The sequence below is a fragment of the Nicrophorus vespilloides genome, unplaced genomic scaffold, assembly GCF_001412225.1.
Source record: "Nicrophorus vespilloides isolate i.1.1-1 unplaced genomic scaffold, Nicve_v1.0, whole genome shotgun sequence".
In the NCBI taxonomy this organism is placed as follows: Eukaryota; Metazoa; Arthropoda; class Insecta; order Coleoptera; family Silphidae; genus Nicrophorus; species Nicrophorus vespilloides.
Window position 1 is genome coordinate 1 of NW_017097449.1, and position 14,824 is coordinate 14,824.

General features: G+C 33.1%; 1 protein-coding gene across 1 annotated transcript in view; it reads right to left on the reverse strand.

Annotated features, from left to right (window-relative positions):
• Positions 1-1,097: 1,097 nt before the first annotated feature.
• Positions 1,098-14,824, reverse strand: part of LOC108560145 (growth factor receptor-bound protein 14-like) — a 135,046-nt gene continuing 121,319 nt past the window's right edge. Inside the window, exons 8-10 of the mRNA XM_017917587.1 lie at positions 12,235-12,330; positions 4,038-4,294; positions 1,098-1,871 (exon numbers count right to left, since the gene is read on the reverse strand). Of these exons, the coding sequence (XP_017773076.1) occupies positions 1,580-1,871; positions 4,038-4,294; positions 12,235-12,330 (645 nt within the window). The 3' untranslated portion in view covers positions 1,098-1,579. The remainder of the gene's footprint in view (positions 1,872-4,037; positions 4,295-12,234; positions 12,331-14,824) is intronic.

Genomic DNA, 14,824 nt, shown 5'->3' on the forward strand with positions numbered 1-14,824 from the left:
AAAAAGAAACGTATTACTTAACTTTAAAAAAAATGTATATATTACTATATTTTAGAGAAACAAAATAATTATTGTAGACGTAAAAAGCGCTATTATTTTTTATTTTCTTCTTTGCAATACTGTTTATCAATATTTTATATATGAATATATAATATATTTATATATAAATTATTTTTGTCTTATTTCTTTTCCAACTAGAATACACAGACATTATATAAAATGCTAAAATTAATTATCACATCTACATAAGACTTAACTGATTATACTTAAGGATTTAACATGATTATTATTTTTTGTTGTCGTTTGTTTATTTATTTCTATGTATATATATATATTATTATAGTATTGCTTATTTTTTTCTTAAAAGAAAATAATATTTTTTTAAGCACTTAAAGCTACGACGGGATATTTAAAATTATTTTTTGGTTTTAGTCTGTGCACATGCCGTATAAAATATTACAAATATTTCATATAATTACTTTTTGGGGCTTTGTTAGAACAACAACAAAAAAACGAACATAGTAACATTTTCTTGTTGGCGAAAAATTGAAGAAACTAAGAATAACAAAAATCGTTTGAAATGTTTCATATACACAGGTGCACAGTGCACGTAAATCTAAGCTAATTCAATGATATAAAAATAATAAGACCGTGTGAAAAAACAAATCTACATTAAATATATTTGCTGTGCTTATATACTTCCAACATTAACAAATGAAACCAAAAAAATTTCACAGAAAATCATCTTCACACACCTAAAAACTAATAAATCCACAGCCTTGGCTACTAACAAAGAAATTATTAATTTTATTTTGTTGTTGTCTGAGATTATTCAATAACACCCTGTATAGATATATTTTTTAAATATTATTATTACATTTAGGAGGAGATAATAATACTGAATTAAATAGAAATTAACGAAAATAATATATAATAATAATATAAGAAAATAAAAGAACGCACACACAAAACATAAGACAAAATGTACAAAAAAAAGTAAATGAAATAAATACCCCCCCATTCAGAACTGAACTGAAATCACGTTAATCTATTTTTTTTTCACTTCCTCGCATGATTGAGTTTTTATTTTTTCGAAATTTTTTGAAAACATCTCTACACTCTTGCAAGGTCCCCAATAAATAATTAAAGTGTACGCGAAATCTATAATCAACGCAATCCTATAAAGAAAATTAAGACAAAAATAGTGTTAATAGTGTTCAAACGCAGGAAGAACAGTCTGATCAGATTAGAAAATAGAGACAACGGAAATACGGTACACGATAATTATTATATCACCTTGTGAAAACAAGTTCGCTTAAATATTAATTATACATATTATTTGTTTTTTTTTTTGACATTTTTTTTAAATGTATATATATATTTATATTCAGCTTTATAAAAAAATAAAATTAATTTGTTAAAAAAATTGTCCACAGTCTGTTTGACGCACTCTTTCGATCTCTCTCGCTCTTAACGTTCCTTTGCTTATCTCATTCGTTTCAAAATAAAAAAAAAATCTTCTCAAATATCGCTTTCCATCGACGTTCTTCCTCTATACTCCTCTCGTTTTCCGGAACCATTATATGCCGGTTGGACTGTTGCTATTGCTACTGCTATTGTTGATGATGTTGGTGCTTTGGACGACGTAGTGTGTGAGGCGAGTTGGCAAACAACCGGCATTCAGCTGGTAGAACTCGACCAGTTGGAGGAGGTCGTAGAATTTGGTCACGCCGCTGTCCAGGGAGAAGACGTGAGCTTCACGCACTGGGTCCATGATCGGCGTGATCTGTGCATGCAGCACCTTACCACCGAACTTGTAGGTCAGGACGAAGGCGCCCGGATTCGATCGACTCTCTCGCACCAAGAAAACTCTGTAACAGCCAACAAAGAAGAACACATTTAGAATAGCCATTCTTACTGTTCAACGATGAACAGATACGCACAAATATAGATACGTTCTCGGAATTTGTACTCCCGAATTGATTTGGGCAATCAATTAGCGGGGTTCTACCACGTCTCTTTCACGTGAACACATGCTTTTAATAAACCATACATACATAGTTGGTAAAAGATCAATGTGCAAATAATGATTATACTTAAAGTATTACATTCGAAATGTGTTTAAAAAGTGGTAATAGTGATAAAATTCAATTATGATTGTTTTTTGATTTAAGCTATCTACTAATTCGATTTATTTATAAAAATCAGAATAACTAAAACATTTAATAAATTTGCTTGTATAAATTATTGTTGGGTATAAATGACGTTGACCACGTCAATGTAAATTACAATTAAGTTATGGTAGGTTAGTGAAGTTATGTTAACAGCGGGAACTATAAATAAACAGACAACGCTTAAAAAAGGAGAGTGAAATCGAATATAAATATATATATATACATATATGTTGTTGTGGCGAGAATATTAGAGCACTTAATACATATTCAGCCGAGAATGTATCGATTTAAGTTTGATTAATATTTAGTTGTAAACCCTCAAACAACGAGCTTAATCACATTTTAACGTAGCAACAACATTGTTCATTACGTGGATCCCAGCGAGAAACAGCCTTCAGTCAATCTGGCGCCAAAGCTTGCGGAATTTAGTCACGTAATGTATCTTAGCCAGAATCAACTAAAATCCCTGAGATTCTACGTATTTAATTCTTGAGGAGAGAAGTTGTTTTGCTCTTGATCGAACCTCTTTTCTTTTGTTTGTTCATTTTTGATTTATAATGTGTTCAAAATGGAAAATAAAAACTGTTGGTTTACCATAAATTAATTCAATTAAGCAATACTATTATATGTTAATTATGTATGCTTTTTGGATATTACGTGGTTCCAGAAATGACCGAACAATATGCTAATCGACGTTGGTAAAAAGGTGTACGTATATAATATTTTTTTAATCCACTAGAATTTCATTATCTGGACAAGTTTATCTGTACGTAGTATAACTTGACCTAGCCAACAAGCGTTCCATTGGCACACTCGATAGCATTGAAGCACGTAACGTTGCATTTCTTTATTACAACACTGACGTTTCTAATTATTATTCTTTCGCAAAATAGGAAAGCATAGAATCCACTTCGTGGAACTACAAAAGTGAATTAGTACATTTGAGAAGAAACAAATCACTTCTAATTTTAGCATAACTTTTTTCCTTTACTCTTGACACACGCTGTCAGAACATATTTTTTTGTATTGGCTCCATTTGTAAATTGTCAAGCCAAGAAAATTATTTTTTTTCTGTTAGCAAATTCACCGGAGCGAGAAATCGTCGCTCGAAATACAGATAATAAGGGCAATTTCGCTTGAGCACGATCACACATTTAGGATGGTTTCTCTACCCGTTTTTTTTTGTATTTTCGACTTTCCTGACATTGGTTTGACCAGATTAAAGCAATACGTCTCTCTCTCCGAGGTATGTGCCAAAATATGTATCTGATCAACCTTCAAACCAAACACAACTTATTACTTTGTTTCTTTTTTGGGCGATTTTAAGGTCACAGAAAGTCATTCATGTTGTCTCGAGTGCACACAAAATGTACTATAAAAATGTTAATTTGTTGAGATTGCCAACAACGTTAAACTGGATTTCATCAGCGACAATTACAATGCAACGCATAAACATTGCATTTTATGATGAGCTCGATATTGTTACATGATACCCACCACTCATGCCGGATCATCCAATTTCAATTTCACTGGGGTTTACCAGGTCAACTGTGCGATAATCACGGCTAAATGTTTTTCTCTTATACTTGGGTTACGCATTGTTGTATCAAAACAAGTAAAAAAATATCAAAGAGATCTTTTAAGAATTATAAATAATTGCACATGGAATTATTCCAAAAATTAAATACATACTGGTAATGTATGGTAGAGTATTTATGGTGATTTCCCACATCCCAAGTAGTTAGTTTTACAGAAATAAGTATATGATCACTGTTTACTGATAATTCTATTTTTGAGTATTGTTTAAAATCAAAGATGTATGGATTTGGTAAAAGGTTTTGAAATGAAAGAACTTTTTCTTACCCATCAACTGTTCCATGTCGACTGACAAGTGCTGAGGCTTGGTCGCGGCTCATGCCTGAATGGAACCATGGTTGGGTGATGTGCACTCCAGATTCTATACCTTGCACGTGCCCGGTCTGAGTCCTGCAAGAAGGCCGCCACCTCCTCTTCCACGAATAGCCCTCAGCTACAGCTATCGCTTTTGCTTCTTTTGGATCATCAACTATCCTACCAACAGATCCCGTGAAATCCATGGCAACTCTCGAACGTACAGATTCCTGCAAAAAAAGAGAACATTTAATTACATGTTCTGCATGAATATGTATGGCGTCACCATTTTCACAGAGCTGCGCCTCAAAAAGTATATAGCTATTTTTTATACATTTGATTACAATACGAAATGTTTTGAACATCATTTGAAATCAAATTTATATGTGAAAAAGGCACAAACAACTGTGAAGTAAAAATGGCAATGTTTATAAAGAATTGCGACTCAAATAACTGATTTCCACTCAAGTAAGATATTAATTATTGTTTCCAATTTATCTTTAATGTTTGTCGAGTTCTTAGCAATTTAACTACCATTGAAATGATTAAATTCCTGCTTTTATTGCTTTCGCTGTTATTTTAATTGAATTTCATGCGACACAATGTTTAACAACAAATGACTAATGTGGCTACTGTCACATTTGTTAAGTGAAAAATGATTGTTTTAATATATTTTCCTTGAAAATTGTAGTTTCAAACAGAAGTTACATTGGGTTAAAGTTTCATATTTCTTTTCACTCTCTATATAAATATTACGTTTTGATTAAATTTGAACAAATTTAAAAGCATTTAAGAATATAATACTTTTCTTTTAGAAATACGGCACCTGAATTTAAAAAAAAGAGTACACGATTCAATTCTACTTCATGTTCGGTTTTCATTGTACCACTTTCATCGGTTTTATCTTCTCGGCGAGATCTTTCACTTTCCTGAGTTGTATTACATCCCCATGGGCGTTTTGCTGCTCTTCGTGTAGGCAGTGAATATATCGACAGTAATTTAAAAGAAGAAGCCAGCAGCGAGACGAAGGCTACAATGAAAATTTTACAGGTCCCCAGAAATAATAATACGCAATGTCTGTACTTCTAGGCTATTTCGCAAAATTCCGACCTACATAAAAAAATATACAATCCACTTGTATATTGCATATGCACACGGATATTGGTTCTGATACCAAATAATGTGAACAATGTTTATATTATTTGATATCATTTTAGTTGGTGGATATTATTGAAATGATGAGATAATTCAAATGTGAATCAATACTGCTCCCTTGACATTGACCGCATCCCTTAGATGGGGGGTTGTTGGCCGAATTGGCGCAGCCGCGAATTTAGATATGCAAGCACGTAAGTCCAGTCCACCACGCATCAACGTTTCAGTCTTATTTTTTTTATGGCTTTCATCATACGTCTACGAATTTTTAATACGGAGATCGATTTTATCCCGAACCTCAGAACCTCGTCACACTTTCGGGACGAGTCAAGGATGAGCGCAAGGACAATGTTCAACTGATACACTTGCAGCGTGAACGCGGGTCCTAAATTCGAGACGCGTGACTCGAATGCCGAAAAGTAAAAATCTGTATTTACAAAAACGAATAAGATAATCAGAAAAAAATAAACTGAAATAAAGAGGGTGGGATTTCGTGCTTTTAGAGAGTGGTGAATTGGGATTTCAGACGCGTCCCTCTAAAATCACATTACATTCACAATTTCCGGATGCGTTCCGGTCCTTGCATACCGCCCAATTATCCCAATTTCCATATCGAATTCCCATCAAATCTCCGTAAATTTAGCGAGAAGACGAGATTCCGTTATCAAAAATAAAATGACTTAACAGAATGAGGATATATATATTTTTTGATTGGAGATATATAGGAAATAATTTACTTCTCGGATGATTGAACATCCAAAGAAATGAAATAACAGTGTAATTGTGTGAAGATTATATGAATAGTGGAATGATGTAAATATATTTCCCATTATTAATCAATCAAAAAATATATTTAAATCTCAGAATAAAAGCCAAAATTTTAGTGATAATTAGTGCTTCAAAGTTCATCACAAACTTAATTAATTGGAGATATATAGGGAAATAATTTACTTCTTAGATGATTGACCATAAAAAAATGAAATAACAGTGTAATTGTGTGAAGATTATGATGAATAGTGGAATGATGTAAATATATTTCCCATTATGTAATCAATTCAAAAAATATATATTTAAGGATGCACTCAAAGATCATCCTGAAAATTTAAATGGAATTACTCTCTTTCATTTTTTCTTTTAATTAAATATTCGTATTAAAAAAAACCGCTGGTTTCTACTGATTGAAGGACGACGCATGCAATTGCAATGTACATATTTCTGTTCCTCCTCTCCTCGACGCATATACAAAACATACATATACACAATTCGACTTGGCCTTCAAACTTGAATCGTGCCTGCCGCAAGTAGATTAATCCGCAATTCCTATTGATGATTTTCGTGGTGTTGAAATTAATTAATCGCAAGTTCTATTTAATTGCATTGAAGATGAAGCTGCACCTACTGAAAGTCTCCTACTCCTTCTCAATGCATCCTCCTCTCAGGAAGATCGCCGCTCCCTTTCCTTTCCACTGTTTATTTACTTCTTCTGTCTAAGTTTTACACGTGCAGCCCGATAATTTGCCATCAGTTTATTTACCGATTATCACACGTGTTCCGTTCGTACGCTAAAAATACACACACTCAGTGTTTCCATTCCACAATTTGTTGTTTATTTGTACACGTTAGCGGTTTCGCGTATAAAACTTGAATCACTGCTACGGGAAAATAATAAAATATCCTCTCTGCATGCTGTGTAATAGCGTACACCGCACTTTCCACATCGATATCAAAGTCCCCCTTTGCAAAGTCGAAGTTAATTTTAGTCGTACGATTGCCTCATCGCAGAGGCGCTAATCAAGCCTTTTGTTTTTTAAAGCACAATCACTCGTTACACTTGCATTCATCAATACAACCGTTTCCTGTTTGATCACTCAACAAAACAAATTCGCAGTTTCACATAAAGCTTATATTGAAATTGATTCATTAAAAAAAAGGAAAATGACTAAATAATTATTTTCATTGACTTGTTATTGGATTTAGCAGAAAGAAGATACTCGCTGAGAGTTTCAGCTAAATTGAGATTCCTTGCGTAACCCACCGAATATCTTCATCAACAATTGATTCGGTCGGTGGTTCAATATAACATTCCTTGAGCGGAAAATCAATTATTAAAATATTAAGCTAGCAGTAAAATTGAATTAATTCGTGTTTCATTTCCAAATAAATTGAATTTATTAGTGATTTATTAATGAATAAAATACATTCATCGCAATGGCATAGATAATTTAGTATGTAAATGAACGTCAAATGTAAATTGATTTCCATACTGATGTTGTGATAATACGCGCGGCTAAAATCAACACAGAATATTGTAATGTGTTGACTAAAATATGGTAAAACGTATTTAACAGAAATCTAGTTTGGAAGTTTAGCTATTACGTATTTTCTCCCAATTACATATATATTTTAAATTAAATAAAATTGGCATCTCGAGCAAATTGCAATTAACAGTGGAAATGTGAAAGCAAAAAGAGAAGCAAGTAAGGCGAAAACGAATATTTAAAAAAAATGCGAGAAGAGAACGGTTCCAACGTTTCAAATACTTAATTAAAGTAAATTTAAGTTGCTGCTCTCAAAATAAAAGTTTACTGCCGTTCGCGGAAGCGAATCTCGGTCCGTTTACTTCTGGAGTCGTTACCGACATTTAACGTTTCTGTTTTGTGTTCGTCGGTTAAGGCGATTACATATTTTTTTTTGTGTGTGCACCGCCATCCATCTGGGTGCAATTTAGTTGCCATGCGGAGGATGGAATTCGTGGCCCTATTGGGATTGGCACATTGCGAGTGGAATATATGTATTATGTACGTGTGCAAGAGTTGGAAGAGGAGAGCAGAGATGGGTGGAAAAATGAAATACGCGAATCTCCCCCTTTCTTTTTGGGGGGCTTCTGCACCACACATACACATATATATATAGGGATATATAGCATAGGAAGGAACGGGAGATGGTAATGGAGGCTCAACAATGGTTTCATTGTCAGTTTTCCCTCGGCTCGGGTATCGAAGGCGCACGCCACTGTCTGCCTCAAATGCACCTAGCAACACGGTGTATACTAGCATGTTGAAAAACGTCGAGTCGCCTCCTGCCAAAACCTTATTAATTATACACGACACACGTTTCGCTAAAATAACCCGTGACAGAAGGACCTCAAATAATCACCATCATCTGCACCAATTTTTATAAAAAGATACGAAACTAATATATGGAAAATTACAGTGAAAATGCACGTAAGCGAAGCTGCGTACTCCTCTCAACGGACATGAACATAGGGTGCGCACGATCAATCCATCTATTTAATTATTTATCTTCAAAAACGTCATCACACATACATTTGTTATTAAAAAAACAAAACATGTTATTAAATCACGAGTACAACTCATTAATTTAATGGTCTATTAATAACCATATTAAAAAAGCATCAACATACATTAATTACACAATTTATAATAATAGATTTAATTAACTTTAATTTACATAATAATACTTAAATTTATAATATAAATGTATAAACTTTTTGAACTTAATTTCTTAATAAAAAAAAGGAAAATTATAACATTTGCAAAAAATAATTAAATTACAAAATTAAAAAAAAATATAGAATATCTCATTTAAAGTGTTTGATAGTACTACTAACATGAAAGAATAAGCAGATAAGAAATCTTGTAATGTAACGTAATGCGAATTTCGATGACCGTGGCAAAATTGATAATAATCATAATAATTTAATTGCAATACTAAACAATCATCAATTGCAACATAACGATGTCAAAAATTGGATGATCTGTCATTTAATTACAGTGCTGCATATTTCAAATAAAATACAAGATTATTATAACATGCAAAACACTGAATCATGTTTCTTTATTTTCTTAATTACAATACGTAATTAGTTTTGTTTCTACGAAATTTGTACCTTGCGAAATCGTTAATATAAATTGGTTTAATAGGAATGTTCTATATTGAACAGATTTCAAACTAAAACAAAAGTGTTTTTTTTTTATATATATACCAATTATTTTTTCTGTAAAACGATATTCGTATATGCTTGGACATCGATTTCGCGTGGAAAGAAAAAGCGGAGCGAATTTTTAATTAATTAAAACACATTGTGAGAACATCGCATGACTTTTGGACGTAACGACTGCTGAGACTCGGATGCAATTCCAACCTGCATTATAAAATTGTTGAAACTGTCGTTACTTTTATTGGATAATTATGGAATCAGTTACAAGCAAAGTGCTCGGATAAAATTATACAGCGGTATACGAAAAAAAAAATATGAACAGAAGGAATAACGTTCGACGAATTGCAGTTGTAGCATAAACATCTGGATTAAAACGGTATTTTATTTTAATGGTTTTCGTTAATGCTGCTTTTAGAAATATATTTCAAAATATATTTTTTTTAAATAATACTTAATTAAATAAAATAACTAGTAATAGACCGTATTTTTTCAGGTAATTTAACTTCTGCAAACAAGGATTTAGTAAGTAATACAATCCCAGCTGTGGATAAAGAAAAAAAAAGTCAAAATGTATATAATATTTCCCTATTTTCAAACCTTTATATAATAAATATATAAAGATTTCTAAATATATTCGCATCTGTACTAATATTATTAATGATTATGGATAGAACACTGCAATTTCGTTTTATTATAGTGATTTTAATTTGCATTTGATGAGAAATATTTTGATCACAATTGATGTATACGCTCAAATGAAAACAATGCGATTTTTTTAAAATAAAATCACGGAAACGCCTTGTGAGCCGAACAGAGGTAATGATGCAGTTTAAGTTGATTAGGATCGCACCAATAATAGAGAAAATCACATCCGTTTCCCTTAATGAAACGAAAATTAAAGGTTTTTGTTGCCTGCTGCGGGGGCCGGATGCAATTAACCTGCATTAAAGCGTGTAGAATTATTCTATGGAATTCATAGGGAGAGACAACAAAAAAATAATCAGCTGTACTAGATGACAATCAGCTGTTCGGTACCGAAACCAGGGTCACACCTGTGCACCCACCCGTTTTGGCGTTCTGCAAGGACGAACACCTGATTTACAAATCGATTTTCGAGATGGCGAGCAAAAATAGCGATGTCGGTACTACTAAAGTGATGCCATTTTGTATTACCTAGAAGAGCATATCGTAATTGGTCGACGTTCAAGAAATCTTTGCCAAAACCAAAATGTGTATATGCTTATATGCTGTAATAATGCCATCGTTTATTTTCCAACCGTTGACACCTGTTTTGTCATCGTCGACTACAAAGTCATCTTTTTTCAGACGAAAATTCTACGAAAAGCAATAATTAGTTGGTCACAAGTACCAAGAACAAAGGGACCCTGCTGCTGGTAAGTGCCATAAGTAAATTTAGTGAACCCAAGCATTGGAACTTGGTAAATATTAACTGCTAGTAAATACTACATTTTTTTTTTCATTATATATTTAGTATGTCCACAAGAACATAACGGAAACGAAGTACAAAAAAAATCGTAATTTCTATTACCAAGAACAAACGTGATGGATCCACGTGCGTGTGCTATGCATAAAGCCAATTTCGTTGATAATAAGTTACAATTTGCGTAACAAGTGGCGGATATAACCAGTCTAATTGTCAGGGAAATGCATACAATTGTTAAATAGAAATGAAGCCGTGCAAAAACGGAAATTCAAGCGTGAATTAATCGAAGCGTGCTCTACCACTCTTTACCCAGAAAAAGGAATGAATTGAACGTCGCAATTTGCAATTCCATTTAACAAATTCCATATGCATTGAAATCCATAATAAACCGTCGTGTCAATCAACATGGGTTTCATGAATATTTAAAGAAAAAATGATGAGGGGATGTTGTTGGAATCCAAATCATTAATATAAATTTGAGCCCGCATTCTTTACTATCCACCACTCTATATCAATTTATCCACCTTAATGCCATTCGTTCTGAAGACTGATTTTTATTATCAGGTGGTATATGTGCTGTGTATAATAGAAACAAAGATGTTGGATGCCAGCTGGAAGAAATCTGTAGTTTTTCACATCAGCTATTCCCAAATGCAACACACACCGCCTACATATATATAGATAACATACACAAGAAGCGAAGTGTATAATCTTGTGGGAATCGACTTCCCTTGCAACTTCTTCCGCCCGGATAATGGCTTTAGTTTTTAATGAAACTCGTTTCCACGAAGGATAGAAAGAGAAGGGGAGTAAGCCAGATAAAAAAAAAAGAGTGGAGACAAACTATAACATAGTGAGACGAACCAAAAACAAGAAAAACTCAACTTTATATCAGCGCCATCAAAATTGCATCATACACGCCCAGACAAAGTTTTTAATAAGCTTAAATAGTTCGATAAATAATTGGTTCAAGTCATTTACTTCCGCGTCTTTCCAGCGGGTGCACTTTCCTTCACCGCAACAGAAAATCGGATTTATTTCGGAACAAACCAGAAACTAATTTTAACTCCCTTCAGGATGGTGGATATTTAAATCCTCCATTAAAATATCTACAAGCAGTGATAAAACATGCAACGTGAAGTGAAATTATCCCGGATTTCTATATTAAGCTCGGCCGCGGTCCGTTTTTCCTTTTCGAAAATAATTACGGAGCCAAAATGGGATTTGATTTATCCATTCTATGCATCCACTGAAAGGGTTTCCTTTTCGTTTCCATTTCTATGGAACGGATTTAGCAATTGCCGTGCATTGGCAACGCGAAAGCTATTTGTATGCATGCAGGCGACTCGCGCATTACGAAACACAATTTTCACGATAAATTCGTACATTAAAAGGCGCTTCCACTGTAATGCCAAAACAACGCATTAACCACATCAAACATACATCAACGTACTACTACATCTTATTCTTCTGCCAGGAACATTAAAAAAAATCACTCAACTTTAGTCTCTCAACATTATTTATAAATTTCAATCCCCTATGAATATTATATAACAAAATTACTCTTTAAAGTTGTGTCCGAGTTATTAGAAATAAATAGAAATACTTACATTTGGTACTGTGAAGCTGTTGTAGTCCTTTGGGTTTATTGACTCAGTTTGCTTATTTTTGAATGCCCTGTAGTTCTCTCGTAACTGTTTTCCATACTGCAACAAACAAAGAAAATAAAATATAAATATATTTAAAGTAAATTATGAGAATAAAAAGAATCAGAGGGAAAGAAACGTAAATGAATACAAGAATTGAATTTTAATAAAAGAATTCAGTCCTCTAGTTTTGGTTTATTTACGATGCTGAACGTGGTCATCTTATTTTATGTGCACATGAAGTTGGTTTGCTGCTACGTAACTCTAGGACTTGCTCCGAGGCCGTTGACTTTTAATCTAATGGCTCTAGGATTTACAGCCAAGTTAAGCACCACCGATAAGCACGATATCTTTTCTAATTGTTCTCCACCCATCCGTTTAAGTGGCCTCTTGTAGAGCTTCCACGCAAATGACTATTCCTTTTTTTTTATAACTAACACAAACACTCGTCTTATAAACCGTGCAGTCGTCCTTCATACTTTACTAATCCGCATGAATAAACTAATAAAACGACATTATCGTAAGTATCGATGACATCTTGAGTTAATCGATCCGACTTGACCCAATAGCGCCTGGCACCAAACGCATTCCAATTTCCGCCTCAATTTGTTGTAACACGAATAAAGAGAAACCATTAATTACGCTATATTAGTCAACAAAAAAATAATTACATTTATAATCAAGGTATATTTTAATTTGCATATTGCATGTAGGTACATTAATTAAATACAACGAACTAATGAATTATTTATTAGAATATTGCAAGAAAAATAGTACAATTCAATAAATACGAAGACGTGTATATATTTAAAAGTTAAAAAAAATATGCAGTCTATAAACGGATTACTGAAATATTCCTGCTGTCCGGACGCTGAGAGTTCATTAATTCTAATCAGTGTCAAAGCTTGAGCGAAAACTCGCTTCTCAAATATTCAATACCTAAAATAGAATTTCTTGGCTACGGGAGAAAAACACTGCAACGACATTTGCATGATTTCATCAGATTTGTTAACACGTACATAAAATTAATTAGTATTCATTAGTGAGTTGATTCAATTAATAACATTATATGAGCTATTATTAATGATAGTAAATATATAATAGATCCAATTAAATTCGTAGTCAAGATTTAATTAGGAATCTAAATTTATATATTTTTTATTAGTCGTTAACAAAGTGGACGTCATTAAGTAGACATAGCTTTTTTTTAACATGGTAGGAGAGCTTTATGCAAACTACATTAGGGACTATAAACATGACGCACAATGGTGCTCTCCCCAATGTTGGTCATTAGTTAAGTAAAATGACAACAAGCGTTTGGAACTTCCAATCTTTGTCAGCCGTTTTGTATATTACCGTAAATAATTGAAGCCTCGATAATTTATAAAGAAAAATTTGTTTTTTTTTTATACAATAAAACTTCCCGATGATATTATTCTTATGTGAGCTTCGCGTTAAAACGAATAAATTGGATTAAGCTGTCTGCACTTTTCATTTCGAGATTTCAGTTCATGAATATGTGGAGTGCTCTCTGCGGATGATTTTTAATGCAGCAACAGAGGCGGAGGGGGAATTTTTAAAATTTATTCCGATAATCCGACGGTGCATAAAATAAAATTCCCCGCAATTGCCGTGGAACAATGTTTATATAAGAATTATTGCGTGATGCGGATTTTATTTTTTTTAATGTGGGAGCGGAGGGCTTGCGAAATACGCGATCCGGCGTGAATAAAGAACAACCGGAGACCTTGATTAATGGATAGAATGGATGGGTGGATAAGGGAGGAGGAGACTTAATGGAATTCCGGCTATGCATATTGTCCGATCGGTACCAATTTCCTAATCGAATACTTATAAATTAGGCAAAACGATTTTTCCTGTCCACAGTTTTATATATAATTTAGTTTATTTAATCCATTATATCTTTATAATCTATAACATTAGAATATTCACTTCAACAATTAGTTATATTGTTATAGAATTTTGATAGACGATTGTGTTATTCATAATTTGAAAATAAGTAACATTTACTGACTTGATTGAGCTCTTTTTCTATAATTACAGTATCAATTATGAAAGAAGAAACATAATTATTTCCAAAACATAATTCTATTTTATATCCTATGATTGTATTGAAATAAAAGCATTTCTTTCTAGTTTTATTAAAAAAAAACCTATATACATATAACTTTTTGATAAGTGCGTGGGTTGGGAGAATATCCGACGTTGTTCTAAATTATGCAGTGCCCTTTTGACATTAAACAATGCGTGTTTTACGAGACGTGAAACACGGTCGGTGCGTGCCTTTGTGGTGCGTACCAACAAGTGATTACATCACAAAGGATTTTTGATGCGTGCGAGCCGTTCGAAAACTTGATGCGATAACCGCTATTAAATTGTACGTATTATTTTGCGCTCAACCATCGACACACACACTCGCGACATCATTTGTAATGTAAATTGGGGCACGTTTTCAATTCGTATCATTTTGCTATGTATAACAAGCGCAAAAAATGTTTACCACCAGAAATGTAACAAGAAACAAATATTGAAT